The sequence below is a fragment of the Salvelinus fontinalis genome, chromosome 24 (assembly GCF_029448725.1).
Source record: "Salvelinus fontinalis isolate EN_2023a chromosome 24, ASM2944872v1, whole genome shotgun sequence".
In the NCBI taxonomy this organism is placed as follows: domain Eukaryota; kingdom Metazoa; phylum Chordata; class Actinopteri; order Salmoniformes; family Salmonidae; genus Salvelinus; species Salvelinus fontinalis.
Genome location: NC_074688.1, coordinates 22299764 through 22318600, shown reverse-complemented (window position 1 = coordinate 22318600; position 18837 = coordinate 22299764). Strand labels below are relative to the sequence as shown.

General features: G+C 43.8%; 1 protein-coding gene across 2 annotated transcripts in view; it reads left to right on the top strand.

Annotated features, from left to right (window-relative positions):
- LOC129822162 (roundabout homolog 2-like) overlaps positions 1–18661 on the top strand; it is a 115268-nt gene extending 96607 nt beyond the window's left edge. Inside the window, exons 21-26 of one of the 2 annotated variants that reach the window (XM_055880193.1) lie at positions 12156–12294; positions 13197–13570; positions 14005–14121; positions 16846–17016; positions 17312–17451; positions 17988–18661. In XM_055880193.1, coding sequence (XP_055736168.1) covers positions 12156–12294; positions 13197–13570; positions 14005–14121; positions 16846–17016; positions 17312–17451; positions 17988–17999 — 953 coding nt within the window. In that variant the 3' untranslated portion in view covers positions 18000–18661. Of the gene's footprint in view, positions 1–12155; positions 12295–13196; positions 13571–14004; positions 14122–16836; positions 17017–17311; positions 17452–17987 lie in introns of both variants that reach the window. The other variant, XM_055880192.1, reaches the window with a different exon arrangement.
- The last annotated feature ends 176 nt before the right edge of the window (positions 18662–18837 follow it).

Here is an 18837-nt window from a genome sequence, read left to right as displayed (position 1 = left end):
TACTGTTTCTACATTGTAGAGTAATAGTGAAGACATCAAAACTATGAAATAATACATATGGAATGATGTAGTAACCAAAAAAGTGTTAAACAAATCCAAATATTTGAGTCTTCAAAGTAGCCACCCTTTGCCTTGATGACAGCTTTGCACACTCTTGGCATTCTCTCAACCAGCTTCACCTGGAATACTTTTCCAACAGTCTTGAAGGAGTTCCCACATATACTGAGCACTTGTTGGCTTCTTTTTCTTCACTCTGTGGCCCCAACTCATCCCAAACCATCTCAATTGTACTGGGCTCCCAAGTGGCACAGCGGTCTAAGGCACTGCATCTCAGTGCTAGAGGTGTCACTGCAGACACCCTGGTTCAATTCCAGGCTTCAAATCAAATCAAATTTTATTAGTCACATACACATGGTTAGCAGATGTTAATGCGAGTGTAGCGAAATGCTTGTGCTTCTAATTCCGACAATGCAGTAATAACAACAAGTAATCTAACCTAACAATTCCACAACTACTACCTTATACACGCAAGTGTAAAGGGATAAAGAATATGTACATAAAGATATATGAATGAGTGATGGTACAGAACGGCATAGGCAAGATGCAGTAGATGGTATAGAGTACGGTATATACATATGAGATGGGTACTGTAGGGTATGTAAACATAAAGTGGCATAGTTTAAAGTGGCTAGTGGTACATGTATTACATAAAGATGGCAAGATGCAGTAGATGATATAGAGTACAGTATATACATATACATATGAGATGCGTAATGTAGGGTATGTAAACATTATATTAAGTGGCATTGTTTAAAGTGGCTAGTGGTACATTTTTACATAATGTCCATCAATTCCCATTATTAAAGTGGCTGGAGTTGAGTCAGTATGTTGGCAGCGGCCACTAAATGTTAGTGGTGGCTGTTTAACAGTCTGATGGCCTTGAGATAGAAGCTGTTTTTCAGTCTCTCGGTCCCTGCTTTGATGCACCTGTACTGACCTCGCCTTCTGGATGATAGCGGGGTGAACAGGCAGTGGCTTGGGTGGTTGTTGTCCTTGATAATCTTTATGGCCTTCCTGTGACATCGGGTGGTGTAGGTGTCCTGGAGGGCAGGTAGTTTGCCCCCGGTGATGCGTTCTGCAGACCTCACTACCCTCTGGAGAGCCTTACGGTTGTGGGCGGAGCAGTTGCCGTACCAGGCGGTGATACAGCCCGACAGGATGCTCTCGATTGTGCATCTGTAGAAGTTTGTGAGTGCTTTTGGTGACAAGCCGAATTTCTTCAGCCTCCTGAGGTTGAAGAGGCGCTGCTGCGCCTTCTTCACAACGCTGTCTGTGTGGGTGGACCAATTCAGTTTGTCCGTGATGTGTACACCGAGGAACTTAAAACTTTCCACCTTCTCCACTACTGACCCGTCGATGTGGATAGGGGGGTGCTCCCTCTGCTGTTTCCTGAAGTCCACAATCATCTCCTTTGTTTTGTTGACGTTGAGTGTGAGGTTATTTTCCTGACACCACACTCCGAGGGCCCTCACCTCCTCCCTGTAGGCCGTCTCGTCGTTGTTGGTAATCAAGCCTACCACTGTAGTGTCATCCGCAAACTTGATGATTGAGTTGGAGGCGTGCATGGCCACGCAGTCGTGGGTGAACAGGGAGTACAGGAGAGGGCTCAGAACGCACCCCTGTGGGGCCCCAGTGTTGAGGATCAGCGGGGTGGAGATGTTGTTACCTACCCTCACCACCTGGGGGCGGCCCGTCAGGAAGTCCAGGACCCAGTTGCACAGGGCGGGGTCGAGACCCAGGGTCTCGAGCTTGATGACGAGTTTGGAGGGTACTATGGTGTTAAATGCTGAGCTGTAGTCGATAAACAGCATTCTCACATAGGTATTCCTCTTGTCCAGATGGGTTAGGGCAGTGTGCAGTGTGGTTGCGATTGCGTCGTCTGTGGACCTATTGGGTCGGTAAGCAAATTGGAGTGGGTCTAGGGCACATATGTCAGAGTCAAGGCCCGCGGGCCACATCCGGCCCGCGAGAAGGTTTTTTACGGCCCCTGGGATGATCTTGATTTATTATTAGAACCGGCCCGCAGACCGCAGCAAGCCGGCAGCCCGCAGATCTTTTACACGCACCAATACTACATTTCCCACAATGCAACGGTGACGCACCGAGCAGTAGGCTGCTTCATTTCAATATTTATTGGCACAGCAGTCGTCAGCATCACAGTAAAATTAACTTTCAGATACCCATCAAAAATGGCAAAACGGAAGGTGGACACTGAGAACCGGGGGTTTCAAACAAGGTGGGAGTCGGAGTATATGTTCACGGAGGTAGCTGGAAAACCTGTGTGTCTTCTGTGTGGAGAAAGTGTGGCGGTACTGAAAGAGTATAATCTGAGACGACATTATGAAACGAAACACGCGGACAAAAACAAGAATATGGACATGGAACAAAGGCTACAAAAGGCAGAGGAATTAAAACGAGGCCTCAAATCTCGACAGGCTCTGTTCAAAAAAGCCAAATCACAAGGCCAGGCTGCTGTCAAGGCCAGTTTTATTTTGGCAGAAGAGATCGCTAAATCAGCCCGGCCATTTACGGAGGGGGATTTCATCAAAAACTGCATGATTAAAGTTTGTGACGAAGTTTGCCCAGAAAAAAGGCAACTCTTTTTAAATGTGAGTCTGAGCAGAAACACCATTGCCGAGAGAGTAGACCAGTTGTCCATCAATCTAAAAGAGCAGCTTGTGAAAAAGGGAAAAGATTTCATTGCATATTCCTTGGCTGTGGATGAGAGCACCGACATTTCTGACATTGCCCAGTTGTCAATTTTCATCCGCGGAGTGGACTCCAGCCTAAGCGTGACAGAGGAGTTTTTGGCTTTACGTCCTATGCATGGCACAACTACGGGGCATGATTTGTATGAAGAGGTGTCAAGATGTGTAAATGAGATGGAGCTGCCTTGGGAAAAACTTGTGGGTTTGACAACCGACGGAGCACCTGCGATGTGTGGACACAGGAGCGGACTGGTGGCGAAGATACGGGAAAAGATGCAAGAGGAAAACGCGACAGGTGAGCTGACAGCTTATCATTGTATCATACACCAGGAAGCGTTGTGCGGTAAAGCCTTGAAAATGGAGCATGTAATGAGCATCATCACGCGCACAGTTAACTTTATCAGAGCCAAAGGTTTGAATCACCGCCAGTTCAAGGCATTTCTGACGGAGTTAGAAACGGAGCATGGTGATTTGCCTTATCACACAGAGGTGCGATGGCTAAGCCAGGGAAAGGTGCTTCAAAGATGTTTCGAGCTTCGTGAGGAGATTTGTCTGTTCTTGGACAGCAAAGGGAAAGACACAACTCCGAGACGAAATGTTTCTGTGTGAAATGGCTTTTCTGTGTGACATTACGAGTCATCTGAATGCAATGAACTTGCAGCTGCAGGGTCGGGATCATGTCATCTCTGATATGTACAGTACAGTGAAGGCATTTAAAACCAAACTGACTCTGTGGGAGACGCAGATGCGGAAAGAAAATTTGAGCCACTTTCCCAGCTGCCAGACCATGAAAGAGAAGCTCTCTACCAGTGCGTTCCCGAGCGCACAGTTGGCTGATAAAATAGGTATGCTTGCCGCTGACTTTCGACGCCGATTTGCTGACTTTGAAGCACAAAAAAGCAGGTTGGAACTGCTCGGTAACCCATTTGCTGTTGACGTGGAAAGCTCACCACCAAACCTCCAAATGGAGTTGATTGACCTCCAATGCAATGATGCACTGAGGGCAAAATATGCGGCAGTGGGTGCTGCGGAGTTCGCCCGTTTCCTCCCCGACACAATGCCCCAGCTGCGCATCCAGGCTGCTCAAACGTTGTCTATGTTTGGCAGCACATACCTGTGTGAACAACTGTTTTCTTTGATGAACCTGAACAAAACATCACACAGAAGTCGACTTACTGCTGAACACCTCCACTCAATTCTGAGGATTTCCTCAGCTCAGAGCCTTACCCCGAACATTGATGAACTTGTGGAAAAGATGGGACACCACCAAGTATCACCCTCAACCTCAAACAAGTGAACATTACTGTGCAATCACATATTTAGAGTTTTTACTCAGTTCAAGTTTAAAAGTTAAAGTTTAATATTTGTTTTCACTGCATGTTACTTCTCCTTAAACAAAGTGTTGTTTTTGATTAATAGATTTTTGCACTTTATTTTATTGTATTTCAATCCAATTATATTTTAAAAATATTTCAGTTGAGTGGATGATAGAAAATTGCTATTATTGTTTTTTTCTTTGAAGTAAATTTAGCCCACTTTTGCTAAAATAGAAAATATAGGCTACTGATGGTGCCTTGAATACCGGTTTCTTTCATTTAATGTTCATGTTATGGGGATTTTTATATAAAGGAAATTTGTCTTTTGTGTCTGTTGAAAATTAAAGATTACTGACAGAGCCATAAGAAAATATTGCTTTATTTATCTGATCATATTGGAATATATTTGTTAGGTTTTCAGTAGGTTCAATTAGGTTCACTAGACTATATGCGTCATTTAAATTTTTTTCAATGAACATTCGAACAGTCCGGCCCTCGGCTTGTAGCTAAATTTTTTATTTGGCCCTCCGTCCATTTGACTTTGACACCCCTGGTCTAGGGTGTCCGGTAGGGTGGAGGTGATATGGTCCTTGACTAGTCTCTCAAAGCACTTCATGATGACGGAAGTGAGTGCTACGGGGCGGTAGTCGTTTAGCTCAGTTACCTTAGCTTTCTTGGGAACAGGAACAATGGTGGCCCTCTTGAAGCATGTGGGAACAGCAGACTGGGATAAGGATTGATTGAATATGTCCGTAAACACACCAGCCAGCTGGTCTGCGCATGCTCTGAGGACGCGGCTGGGAATGCCGTCTGGGCCTGCAGCCTTGCGAGGGTTAACACATTTAAATGTTTTACTCACCTCGGCTGCAGTGAAGGAGAGCCCGCAGGTTTTGGTAGCGGGCCGTGTCAGTGGCACTGTATTGTCCTCAAAGCGGGCAAAAAAGTTATTTAGCCTGTCTGGGAGCAAGACATCCTGGTCCGCGACGGGGCTGGTTTTCCTTTTTGTAATCCGTGATAGACTGTAGACCCTGCCACATACCTCTTGTGTCTGAGCTGTTGAACTGCGACTCTATTTTGTCTCTGTACTGGGACTTAGCCTGTTTGATAGCCTTGCGGAGAGAATAGCTACACTGTGTGTATTCGGTCATGTTTCCGGTCACCTTGCCCTGGTTAAAAGCAGTGGTTCGCGCTTTCAGTTTCACGCGAATGCTGCCGTCAATCCACGGTTTCTGGTTTGGGAATGTTTTAATCGTTGCTGTGGGTACGACATCGTCAATGCACTTCCTAATGAACTCGCTCACCGAATCAGCATATTCTTCAATGTTGTTGTTGGACGCAATGCGGAACATATTCCAATCCGCGTGATCGAAGCAGTCTTGAAGCATGGAATCAGATTGGTCGGACCAGCGTTGAACAGACCTGAGCGCGGGAGCTTGTTGTTTTAGTTTCTGTTTGTAGGCTGGAATCAACAAAATGGAGTCGTGGTCAGCTTTTCCGAAAGGAGGGCGGGGGAGGGCCTTATATGCGTCGCGGAAGTTAGTATAACAATGATCCAGGGTTTTACCAGCCCTGGTAGCACAATCGATATGCTGATAGAATTTAGGGAGTTTTGTTTTTAGATTAGCCTTGTTAAAATCCCCAGCTACGATGAATGCAGCCTCAGGGTGTGTGGTTTCCAGTTTACAAAGAGTCAGATAGAGTTCGTTCAGGGCCATCGATGTGTCTGCTTGGGGGGGAATATATACGGCTGTGATTATGATCGAAGAGAATTCCCTTGGTAGATAATGCGGTCGACATTTGATTGTGAGGAGTTCTAGATCAGGTGAACAGAATGACTTGAGTTCCTGTGTGTTGTTATGATGATCACACCACATCTCGTTAATCATAAGGCATACCCCCCCGCCCCTCTTCTTACCAGAAAGATGTTTGTTTCTGTCTGCGCGATGCGTGAAGAAACCAGCTGGCTGCACCGACTCCGTTAGCGTCTCTTGAGTTAGCCATGTTTCCGTGAAGCAGAGCACGTTGCAATCCCTGATGTCTCTCTGGAATGTTACCCGTGCTCGGATTTCATCAACCTTATTGTCAAGAGACTGGACATTGGCGAGTAGTATGCTAGGGAGTGGAGCGCGATGTGCCCGTCTCCGAAGCCTGACCAGGAGACCGCTACGTTTGCCCCTTTTATGGCGTCGCGTAGGGTCGCCGGCTGGGATCAGATCCATTGTATTGGGTGGAAGGCAAAACACTGGATCCGTTTCGGGAAAGTCATATTCCTGGTAGGAACGATGGTTAGTTGACGTTAATCGTATATTCAGTAGTTCCTCCCGACTGTATGTAATGAAACCTAAGATCACCTGGGGTACCAATGTAAGAAATAACACATAAAAAAACAAAATACTGCATATTTTCCAAGGAACGCGAAGCGAGGCGGCCATCTCGGTCGGCGCCGGAAGTTGCTATCACAACCGGCCGTGATTGGAGTCCCATAGGGCAGTGCACAATTGGCCCAATGTCGTCCGGGTTTGACCGGTGTAGGCCGTCAATGTAAATAAGAATTTGTTCTTAACAGACTTGCCTAGTTAAAGGTTCAATAAAAAATTGGGTTGTGGTCGGATGATTGTTGAGGCCAGGTCATCTGATGCAGCACTCCATCACTCTCCTTCTAGGTCATTGTCCTGTTGAAAAACATATGATAGTCCCACTAAGCGCAAACCAGATAGGATGGCGTATCGCTGCAGAATGCTGTGGCAGCCATGCTGGTTAAGTGTACCTAGAATTCTAAATAAATAACTGACAGTGTCACCAGCAAAGCACCATCACACCTCCTCCATGATTCACGGTGGGAACCACACATGTGGATCATCCGTTCACCTACTCTGCGTCTCCTCTGAACAGTTGATGTTGAGGTGTGTCTGTTACTTGAACTTTGAAGCATTTATTTGGGCTGCAATTTCTGAGGCTGGTAACTCTAATGAACTTTGGGTTTTCCATTCCTGTGGCGGTCCTCATGAGAGCCAGTTTCATCATAGCTCTTGATGGTTTTGGCGACTGGAAGTTTTCCCGATTGACTGACCTGAAAATAATGGACTGTCGTTTCTCTTTGCATATTTGCGTACTGTCGTTCCCCCCCCCACACACCTTGTCACAACACAACTGATTGGCTCAAACACATTAAGGAAATGCATTTCACAAATAAATGTTTAACAAGCCACACCTGATAATTGAAATGTATTCCAGGTGACTACCTCATGAAGCTGGTTGAGAGAATGCCAAGAGTGTGCAAAGCTGCAATTAAGGCAATTGGTGGCTACTATGAAGACTCTTAAATGTATTTTGATTTGTCTAACACTTTTTTGTTACTACATGATTCCATATGTGTTATTTCATAGTTTTGATGTCTTCACTATGATTCTACAATGTAGAAAATAGTAAAAATAAGGAAAAACCCTTAAGTGGGTGTGTTCAAACTTTTGATTGGTACTGTAGCTAACTTTGTTACATAGTTGATGAGGGTGGGTGTGTGTGTGTGTAGACATCAAAACTATGAAATAACACATGGAATCATGTAGTAACCAAAAAGTAGTGTGTGTGTGTACACTACCGTTCAAAAGTTTGGGGTCACTTAGAAATGTTCTTGTTTTTGAGAGAAAAGCACTTTTTTGTTGTCCATTTTTAAAATAACATCAAATTGATCAGAAATACAGTGATTTATTTCAGCTTTTATTTATTTCATCACATTCCCAGTGGATCAGAAGTTGACATCCACTCAATTAGTATTTGGTAGCATTGCCTTTAAATTGTTTAACTTCGGTCAAACATTTCGGGTAGCCTTCCACAAGCTTCCCACAATAAGTTGGGTGATGCTGCCACCCCCGTGCTTCACAGTTGGGATGGTGTTCTTCGGCTTGCAAGCCTCCCCCTTTTTCCTCCAAACATAATAATGGTCATTATGGCCAAACAGTTCTATTTTTGTTTCATCAGACCAGAGGACATTTCTCCAAAAAGTATGATCTTTGGCCCCATGTGCAGTTGTAAACCGTAGTCTGGCTTTTTTATGGCGGTTCTGGAGCAGTGGCTTCTTCCTTGCTGAGCGGCCTTTCAGGTTATGTCGATATAGGACTCGTTTTACTGTGGATATAGATACTTTTGTACCTGTTTCCTGCAGCATCTTCACAAGGTCCTTTGCTGTTCTGCGATTGATTCACACTATTTGCACCAAAGTACGCTCATCTCTAGGAGACCGAACGCGTTTCCTTCCTGAGCGGTATGACGGCTGCGTGGTCCCATGGTGTTTATACTTGCGTAATATTGTTTGTACAGATGAACGTTGTACCTTCAGGCGTTTGGAAATTGCTCCCAAGGAAGTCTTGGCTGATTTTCTTTAGATTTTTCCCCATGATGTCAGGCAAAGAGGCACTGAGTTTGAAGGTAGGCCTTGAAATAAATCCACCGGTGCACCTCCAATTTACTCAAATGATGTCAATTAGCCTATCAGAAGCTTCTGAAGCCATGACATAATTTTCTGGAATTTTCCAATTTTCCACTTCTGACCCACTGGAATTGTGATACAGTGAAATAATCTGTCTCTAAACAATTGTTGGAAAAATGTATTGTTTGTTAAACTTCTTATGGATCAAATCCCTTTAGCGGGATCGATTTGACAACATCCGGTAAAATGGCAGAGCGCCAAATTCAAATTAAATTACTATAAATATGAAACTTTCATGAAATCACACATGCAATACACCTAATTAAAGCTACACTTGTTGTTAATCCAGTAGCAGTGTCAGATTTCAAAAAGGCTTTACGGCGAACGCAAACCATGCTATTATCTGAGGACAGCACCCCATCAAACAAAGACAGACAATCATAATTCAACCCGCCAGGCGCGACACAAAACTCATGCCTTACCTTTGACGAGCTTCTTCTGTTGGCACTCCAATATGTCCCATAAACATCACAAATGGTCCATTTGTTTGATTAATTCCTTCGTTATATATCCAAAATGTCCATTATATTTGGCGCGTTTGATCCAGAAAAACACTGGTTCCAACTCGCGCTACATGACTACAAAATATCTCATAAATTACCTGTAATCTTTGTCCAAACATTTCAAACAACTTTCCTAATACAACTTTAGGTATTTTTTTAACATAAATAATTGATAAAATGTAAGACTAAACTGTGTTCAATACCGGACGAAAACAAAAAGTGTGTTCCAGGTCGTGCGCACCAAATCATTAGAGTGCACCTGAAGTGACACAGGAAAATAACAGGGCTACTTCTTAATTTCTCTAAAGAAAAACATCAACCAATTTCTAAAGACTGTTGACATCTAGTGGAAGCTATAGGAACTGCAAGCATATTTCTATTAAAACGGCCTTGCCATAGAAACCCAATGGAAAACAGATTGACCTAAAAAAAAAAAAAAAGAATCCCTGGGTGGATTGTGCTCAGGGATTTGCCTGCCAAATCAGTTCTGTTATACTTAAAGACTTTATTCAAACAGTTTTATAACCTTTAGTGTTTTCTATCCAAATCTACCAATTATATGCATATCCTAGCTTCTGGGCCTGAGTAGCAGGCAGTTTACTTTTGGCACACTTGTCATCCGGACGTGAAAATAGCGCCCCTAAGCCAGAAGAAGTTTTAACAAGAAATTTGTGGAGTGGTTGAAAAATTAGTTTTAATGACTCCAACATAAGTGTATGTAAACTTCCGACTTCAACATATATATATATATATATATATATATATATATATATATATATATATATATATATATATATATATATATATATATATATATACACTGCTCAAAAAATAAAGGGAACACTTAAACAACACAATGTAACTCCAAGTCAATCACACTTCTGTGAAATCAAACTGTCCACTTAGGAAGCAACACTGATTGACAATAAATTGCACATGCTGTTGTGCAAATGGAATAGACAATAGACACCCCCAAAAAAGGAATGGTTCTGCAGGTGGTGACCACACACCACTTCTCAGTTCCTATGCTTCCTGGCTGATGTTTTGGTCACTTTTGAATGCTGGCGGTGCTTTCACTCTAGTGGTAGCATGAGGCGGAGTCTACAACCCACACAAGTGGCTCAGATAGTGCAGTTCATCCAGGATGGCACATCAATGCGAGCTGTGGCAAAAAGGTTTGTTGTGTCTGTCAGCGTAGTGTCCAGAGCATGGAGGCGCTACCAGGAGACAGGCCAGTACATCAGGAGACGTGGAGGAGGCCGTAGGAGGGCAACAATCCAGCAGCAGGACCGCTACCTCCGCCTTTGTGCAAGGAGGTGCACTGCCAGAGCCCTGCAAAAGGACCTCCAGCAGGCCACAAATGTGCATGTGTCTGCTCAAACGGTCAGAAACAGACTCCATGAGGGTGGTATGAGGGCCCGACGTCCACAGGTGGGGGTTGTGCTTACAGCCCAACACCGTGCAGGACGTTTGGCATTTGCCAGAGAACACCAAGATTGGCAAATTCGCCACTGGCGCCCTGTGCTCTTCACAGATGAAAGCAGGTTCACACTGAGCACATGAACACATGTGACAGACGTGACAGAGTCTGGAGACGCCGTGGAGAACGTTCTGCTGCCTGCAACATCCTCCAGCATGACCGGTTTGGCGGTGGGTCAGTCATGGTGTGGGGTGGCATTTCTTTGTGGGGCCGCACAGCCCTCCATGTGCTCGCCAGAGGTAGCCTGACTGCCATTAGGTACCGAGATGAGATCCTCAGACCCATTGTGAGACCATACGCTGACACATGCACATTTGTGGCCTGCTGGAGGTCATTTTGCAGGGCTCTGGCAGTGCACCTCCTTGCACAAAGGCGGAGGTAGCGGTCCTGCTGCTGGGTTGTTGCCCTCCTACGGCCTCCTGGAAGAAGGCTGTAGGAGAAATGGAAGAAGTTCAAGATGACTGTCAATCACCCTCGGTCTGGGGCTCCATGCAAGATCTCACCTCGTGGGGCATCAATGATCATGGGGAAGGTGAGGGATCAGCCCAGAACTACACTGCAGGACCTGGTCAATGACCTGAAGAGAGCTGGGACCACAGTCTCAAAGAAAACCATTAGTAACACACTACGCCGTCATGGATTAAAATCCTGCAGCACACACAAGTTCCCCCTGCTCAAGCCAGCGCATGTCCAGGCCCGTCTGAAGTTTGCCAATGACCATCTGGATGATCCAGAGGAGGAATGGGAGAAGGTCATGTGGTCTGATGAGACAAAAATAGAGCTCCACTCGCCGTGTTTGGAGGAAGAAGAAGGATGAGTACAACCCCAAGAACACCATCCCAACCGTGAAGCATGGAGGTGGAAACATCATTCTTTGGGGATGCTTTTCTGCAAAGGGGACAGGACGACTGCACCGTATTGAGGGGAGGATGGATGGGGCCATGTATCGCGAGATCTTGAGCAACAACCTCCTTCCCTCAGTAAGAGCATTGAAGATGGGTCGTGTCTGGGTCTTCCAGCATGACAACGACCCAAAACACACAGCCAGGGCAACTAAGGAGTGGCTCCGTAAGAAGCATCTCAAGGTCCTGGAGTGGCCTAGCCAGTCTCCAGACCTGAACCCAATAGAAAATCTTTGGAGGGAGCTGAAAGTCTGTATTGCCCAGCGACATCCCCGAAACCTGAAGGATCTGGAGAAGGTCTGTATGGAGGAGTGGGCCAAAATCCCTGCTGCAGTGTGTGCAAACCTGGTCAAGAACTACAGGAAACGTATGATCTCTGTAATTGCAAACAAAGGTTTCTGTACCAAATATTAAGTTCTGCTTTTCTGATGTATCAAATACTTATGTCATGCAATAAAATGCAAATTAATTACTTAAAAATCATACAATGTGATTTTCTGGATTTTTGTTTTAGATTATGTCTCTCACAGTTGAAGTGTACCTATAATAAAAATTACAGACCTCTACATAAGTAGGAAAACCTGCAAAATCGGCAGTGTATCCAATACTTGTTCTCCCCACTGTATATAAATAAATTGACCAATGTTCTCTTCAGCTTGATTTAACTAAGTGTGTGGGTTGTCTGCTTTCTGTACTGTAGCCAAGCTGGTGAAGCAGAGGTCAGTGTGTCCTCCATTTAAGCCTACACCACTCAACTGGGAGGACGTTCTGTCTCTACCACTGCCTGCTAATAAAGGATGTGGTTACACCAAGAGAAATCAGGATGATGGGAGGAACAGGTAACACCCAGCGCTACGTCCCCTGTAGACACCCTCCCATGGGATAGCTTGTTAGCATTTCCCTCCCGGTGTTCAGGAGGGAAATGGCAGTACAGGGAAAGAGAACTAGTAGTGCTGAAGTTGCTACATATTGCACCCTTTCTCCATAACTCATTGTGATTTTTTCTGATGTGTCCTTTTTATCTATTCTCTGACACCCTCATATGAGGGCTGTGTTTAGATTGAATGTATGTATTGCACTCTATTTGACCTGATAGTTTACCTGAACTACATAGCAAGAGTTCATGACGTTAGGGCCGGAACCTGACCTCCCAGTTCAATCCAGATTATAAACTCTAGTGAAGTTTACTACGGTTAAAGTTGGAGTTAAAAACATTCTTGTCTGCAGGCTCAGGAGAGACTCTTAGTGTGGCTGCATCAGGGGGAGTGTACAGTTTCCTCTAACTGATTGTGACAGATGAGATTGTGGCCATAACTGGGGGGACCTAGCTGGTCCGACTGTTGTCTTTTTTTGTAATGACATTAGCCATCATCTGACAGTGTTGATTAGCCCTTTCCTTTTTCAATAACATGTTCTCTGTTAAATCTGCTCTGATGTCCGCTGACGTTGTCACGGCAACATAAATAATTTGAAGTCTTCTGTTTTGTAACCCATTGCTGCTGGTTCCTCTTTTCAAATGTCAACTACTGTTACAGTCTCTGTATATGGCTGTTAATGTGCCTCGAAGAGTTTTCTTGATGATGTACAAGTATTGTGTAAGATAGACCCCTTAGATTTATACTGGGGTCTTACTGACGGTGTTTTTCACTCAATGTGTCAGGTCCTCTTAGTTGTTAAACCAGGGTTCTTTTCTCGCTTTCCCCCATGTACTAATCATGTTTCCTCTTCCTCCCGCTCCCAGTAACTCTGATGAGGACAGGTATCCCCCGCTGCCAGCAAGGACTCACCTGATGGATGGCTCCAGGCAGGTTTTACCCAGCCTGCCCTCCTTCAGTAGAGAGAAGCTGGCCCAGGACACCACCTCCAGCCTACAGTCCACAGCCACGCTTCCCCCCTCCCCCCAAGAGGAGACACCCCCCCCCAACCCCAACGACAGCCCCCGGCTGCAGCACTTTGACCTGCGGGGCCACTACGAGCCCGGTTCCCAGGTCTCCCATTCCAACCCCAACCTGTTTGCCAATATAGACGTCAGCGGGCCATACCACACCAGCCAATGGGGACCAGCTCTCCCCTTCACAGGGGAGAGCTTTACTTCAGAGAGGAGTGGCAGAGGAGGTTAGTTGTACACACCTGTCCCCCTGTCTTTACACACCTTTTCCTCTGTTATAGTTCTAGGATAATTATTAATATAGAATCATCTGTTATATAGGATAATCATTTATATGTGTAGCTAGCCTCTTGAAAATGACCAGCCTGGTCACAGAACTGTATGTGCTTTAGCCACGTTCTTTGTCATTTGTTGCCATGCCATACATACAGTCCGTGTTTGGCATGACAACGAAAGGACAAGAGGAGTTGGCTAAAGCACAGACAGATCTGCTACCAGGCTAATCCATAACTGCATAATTATCCAGAATTTTTCAATGTTATTATGTTACTTAACACAAAGTATTTGTACATGAAAATCAAATCGGATCTATTATGAGATGGCTCTATCTTTTATTCCCTCTGAATGTCTTCTTGATGATATCACTGTTATGTTCTGTCAGGACAATCTCCTCCTTTCCCGGCTGACTCCTCATACGCTACGCAGGGACACAGAACCAGAAGCAAGAAGAAAGCCCTCAGGGAGGGCCAGCACCGACGAGAGCTGCATGACCAAGCAGGTAAGACATATTGGCAGCTACATTTGTTATCTTCTCTTTGTAGAAGGTTTTATACAAGGCACCACACATAGCTTTTGTAATAACAAGTTACACCATCTTATTATTTCCAAGAACTTAGAAATGGCTCTCACTGGCTCAAACTTCGTGGTGTGTTGCTGGCACATGCACATAAGTAACATGCCTGCTTTGGTATTCAAGCCACATCCTTACAGCACATTTACATTTTGGTCACACATCAAAGTGGAACTGACAGCGTTTTAACTACTTTCCAGATATCAAACAAACAAACAAACAAACAAACAATCTTAATATCAGTATTAAATATCTAATTCCCAGTTTATGCTACAAGACAACTTAATAAGATGTTTTAAAAATAAGTTATAATTGCCTCAACATTCCATGACGTACACTAAGGCATTGTTGGCAGAATAGATTGATGCCGTTCAATGCATTAATAATATAATTCACCAATATGTTTCTTGGTAGTCAAAAAAATATTGCTATCCGGTTGTAAATCACAGTTGGCCTGGTACATTGTTTGCTGCCTCCATTTGAGATGCACTGTTTCAGTTTCCATTGGCTCAATATTTTGGACAAAAATTGTTTAATGTAACTAAGGCTGGATATGACAATACAATCAAACTAGCAAGGGCAATGATCACTAGTCAGTCATAACGTGGCTAATAGGCTAGCGTATCTATTTATGTAGCAAGGTAAAAACTCGGATCCTAATGTTAGTTAAATCGCTAGCTAGCTGCTAGGAGGATGTCATGTCATTGGAGGAGTGATTGACTTTTTCTCCTCATATTGTTTTTTGGTGGCTATACACAGCTAACGTAAACTCACTCACTTTTGTACATCGCCTTGGTCCGTACAATTGACCTTATTTTAGCGCCCCAAAAACGTAATAATTCCAGATCAACTGTAATGTCAATACCATTGTAAAGCACAATTTCTCCCCTTTCCAAGAGAATCAATTACATGACCCCCACGCTGCCCGTTTCTGCATAATTCAACAATGCAATGAGCTCCGTCTGGTCTTTAAAAAAATGGCGGGTGGGGAAGCAAAACTAATGCGTGATATTGAGAAGGAGAGATGTTGTGTGGGAAAATAGATTTTTTTTCACTCGATCTGTCCAACTTATCACCTTATCGCCTCTGAAATGTAAATAAAACACTATAAAGAGTTTATATAATGTGTCATTACATACCTATTTGAAGGTTTGTGTCGAATTTGAATCGGGTTTTTAGGGCGGTGCAAAAGTGATCTTAGAAGTAAACAGCGGCTTTGAGAATCATGATCACATGCAATGATGAAGCAAAAAATGACTAGGTATCCCCCCTTACCCCGTTACAGAAATAGTTGCTTTATGCAGGCTGTAAGTTACGACATGACACGTCACGATGTAACGGAAGGTCCGTTTTTTCAACTTTTCTCCAATACTATAGATCCATTACCATGTCAATCAACGCTTGAATAGAAACGTAGTTCACACCCCTGATTTTGAAGTCAACACAGTCCCATTAGTTTTCTTTGTAGCCTCGTATGAATGTTGCGGTTTGCACATTTGTATGGAATGGGGTGAGTTTACGTTAGAGATGCAGGTGTAATTTGCAAATTCACTCTAGCTATCTACTCCAATTTCAGAGCACTCTCTTCTGAATGTGCCAGAGCACAGAATAACTGATGAATTTTTGAACGCGCAACATCCACCGAATATGACTTGTTAGTAAATGTAGGCAAAGAAAGTAATAGTTAGTCACAAACACTTTAGATAACAACATGTAAACAGCCTAACCAGCTCTGCTAGGGCGAGTAAAATGGTCAGAGTAAGGTGTTCTCTCATTTGTGTCAGGAAGTAGCAAGCTAGCTAACTTTAACCAGTTAGCTTTGGTTCATGGTTGGGACAAGCATGCATTGTAGGCATGCAAGCTGCAAAGGAATAGTAGGCTACAATTACCCATCGTTTGTCAGTGCAATTTTGACGACTAGCTATTTGAAAAAGTTGGTGTTTATCTAATGTTCCTTCGTTAGATGTTAGCTCATCTTTCTCTGGCTAGCATTAGTTGTTGATCTTTTTGTTGTTGATGTGCATAACTGAAGGAGAGAGAGCCTACCTTTTCATGGTGGTTTAATCAATAGGACTGTAAAGTTCCCAAATGTAAGAGGACTCCCAAGTGGTATTGACATATTTGCAGAAATCCATTCAGGTGTATTTTGTGGCTTTTGGCGAATGCGTTCTAATGATCTAAAGTCGTGCAGTTGGAAACTGCCTGTAAACACACAGTCCAGTTCAAAGTGAATGATGGCACAGGCCTATACTGTAGCTCTGATTGGCTATGGTGTACCAGTCTAAGTAGACTCTGGTCCTGGACGAGACAGATATATTTATTTACTGCAGTGTCTATTAATTGTCCAAACGCACGGCCGCTTTCCCACTCTATATTGCTATAGAATTTTGACAAATACCTTAGAATGTTTGGGAATTACAAATACTAAGAATTTATGAAAACATGAAAATTACCATATCTAAGTGTTCACTTGTCAGAAAAAATAAAAAAATAAAAAATGTCATAGATTTTAATAATATTTCATGTTGCTAAAATGCTGTCAGTTCCACCTAAGTCCTGTACTGTACATTTAGACAGCAGTGCTTTAAAGAGGTAACCTGTGGTCGAGTGAAGGCAGTGTTTTTTTCATGAGCTGTCAATCAGTCTGTGCAGACCTGCCCCCTCCGCCGGCCCCACCCCCCGCAGCAGATGACCCCATGCAGCTCCTGGTTGATGTGCTGGGCTGTAGCCGGACGCCGTCGGCGGAGAACTCGCCGGCCCTACAGAGGAGAGGAGACTACTCCTCACCCCAGAAGAGAGGGCCTGCCATGAGGGGCTCACAAGGTATGCATCAAACCATCTAATTAATGCAAATACACGTACAGTAATATAAAAGCGGCAAGCACAGACTCATATTGTGATTGAGGTTTAGTAATGCTCCGTCTACATTAATATGCATACAAATCCTCAGTGGACTCAGAATAGTGCATCGGTTTAAGCACACATTGAGCAACAATCCCCTCTACCCAGGTGGCCAGAGATGGTGGGGGGTCTAGTCTGGTCCAGCACTTAGAATCTGACCCATATAATTCCAGCCGTACTTTTGAGTGATTGCGGTAATGCATATTGTCATCTGCAGATGAGGGGGTAATCCCGTACTGCCCGTCCAGCTTTCTGCCCCGGGGTCAGATGTCCTGCTACGGTTCCCTTGGTGGAGGGGCCTCCTCGCGGGCTTCAACTGGACAGAGAGGGCCTGGAGTTGCCCAGAGGAGGGACGAGGTGAGTCTAGTGTGAAGGACAGCAGGACTACCTGGTCTGGTTCAGTAGAGACATGTTAGTCCTATAGTTGTTATCAGTGTTGGTTGTTGTCCTCCTAGTCTGTTACTATAGTGGGTAAATGTAAGGCAAGGATTTGGTGATAATCCAAAACAATTTTGGATCTTAATCAGTGTTGATTGGTGTGGCACAGAGAGCCAAGAGACCCACTGGCCAAAGACACACCTGGCTCTTTGCTGCTTTAATCTCTATACTAATCTGGTCCAGTTTATCCAACATATTGGTAATATTAATGCCAAATCAAGACTAGTGTTTTCATCTATAATATGTTGCATAGGATAGATTATGGACATGTCAAATTAATGTTTTGACAATGGCATAGATGTAAGCAAATATGGGAGGTCAGTAGATTTATAAGAGCTCAACCATAAATGGAATACTCACATTTGTGTGGCTAAGCCTTGGCTAAATTAGTGTCAGGATTAGTTTTTGGCACCAGCCACATTGCTGATTTGAGTTTAATGTTTGTTTACTTTCAGAACCTCATATAGCTGGAAGCAGATTATGTGATGTGAAGTTCTCCGCCATGTTTTTTTTTTAAAGCTTGTTTTGCTGCTTCCATATTTGCTGAACTCCAGCCTGTTGCCATGGTATCAAAGAGGAGCTGAAGACAAAAGGGAAAGCATGTAGGCTTGCCACCTGCCTTTTCGATATTGGTTCATATTTGTGTTTTTTATCGTTTGATAATTTGTATGTGATTTTATGTCCTGCCTCGATGTATATAGACATCTTAGCAACTTTTTTAAACAGGATCTTGGATAAAGATAATATATTGTATTTTGAAAAAAAGGAAGGAAAAAGTCTTAATTACTGTAGATATTATACAACAGATGTTTGAAAGTAGTTTGTTTACCCTGAAACCCTCGTGATGTTTGTTTGATGAAAGGATATGAGGCAGAATCTCTGTTAACAAGACCATCTGAGAGTGTGTGTTTACAGTTGTTCTCTCTCGCTGTCATTGTGGCGTAAACCTCCTGCTTCTTCTAAACAGACATATCGATCTTATCAACACCAGATGAAATAGCCTTGTCCTTTCAGTTTGTGATGCTGAAAATGTGTGAACCTATACCCTTGTTGAACACCAATTGTTATGTTCTGTCATCAGTTGAATGATTTGTTAAAAAAATACCAATAAAACATTTGTTACTCTAAAGACATGTTTCGCTAGACTGTTTCCTGGAATCGATCAAGTGTAGGTAATCAATCCTATTGTACATGCCTGCTGTATTGATTCACGTTTATGAGAAAAATGTGCCCTTTTTCCTGGGTTCTTTGTATTGTGCCGCTGTGCACTGACTTTGATATAATAGTTAACTGCTAAACGCAGAC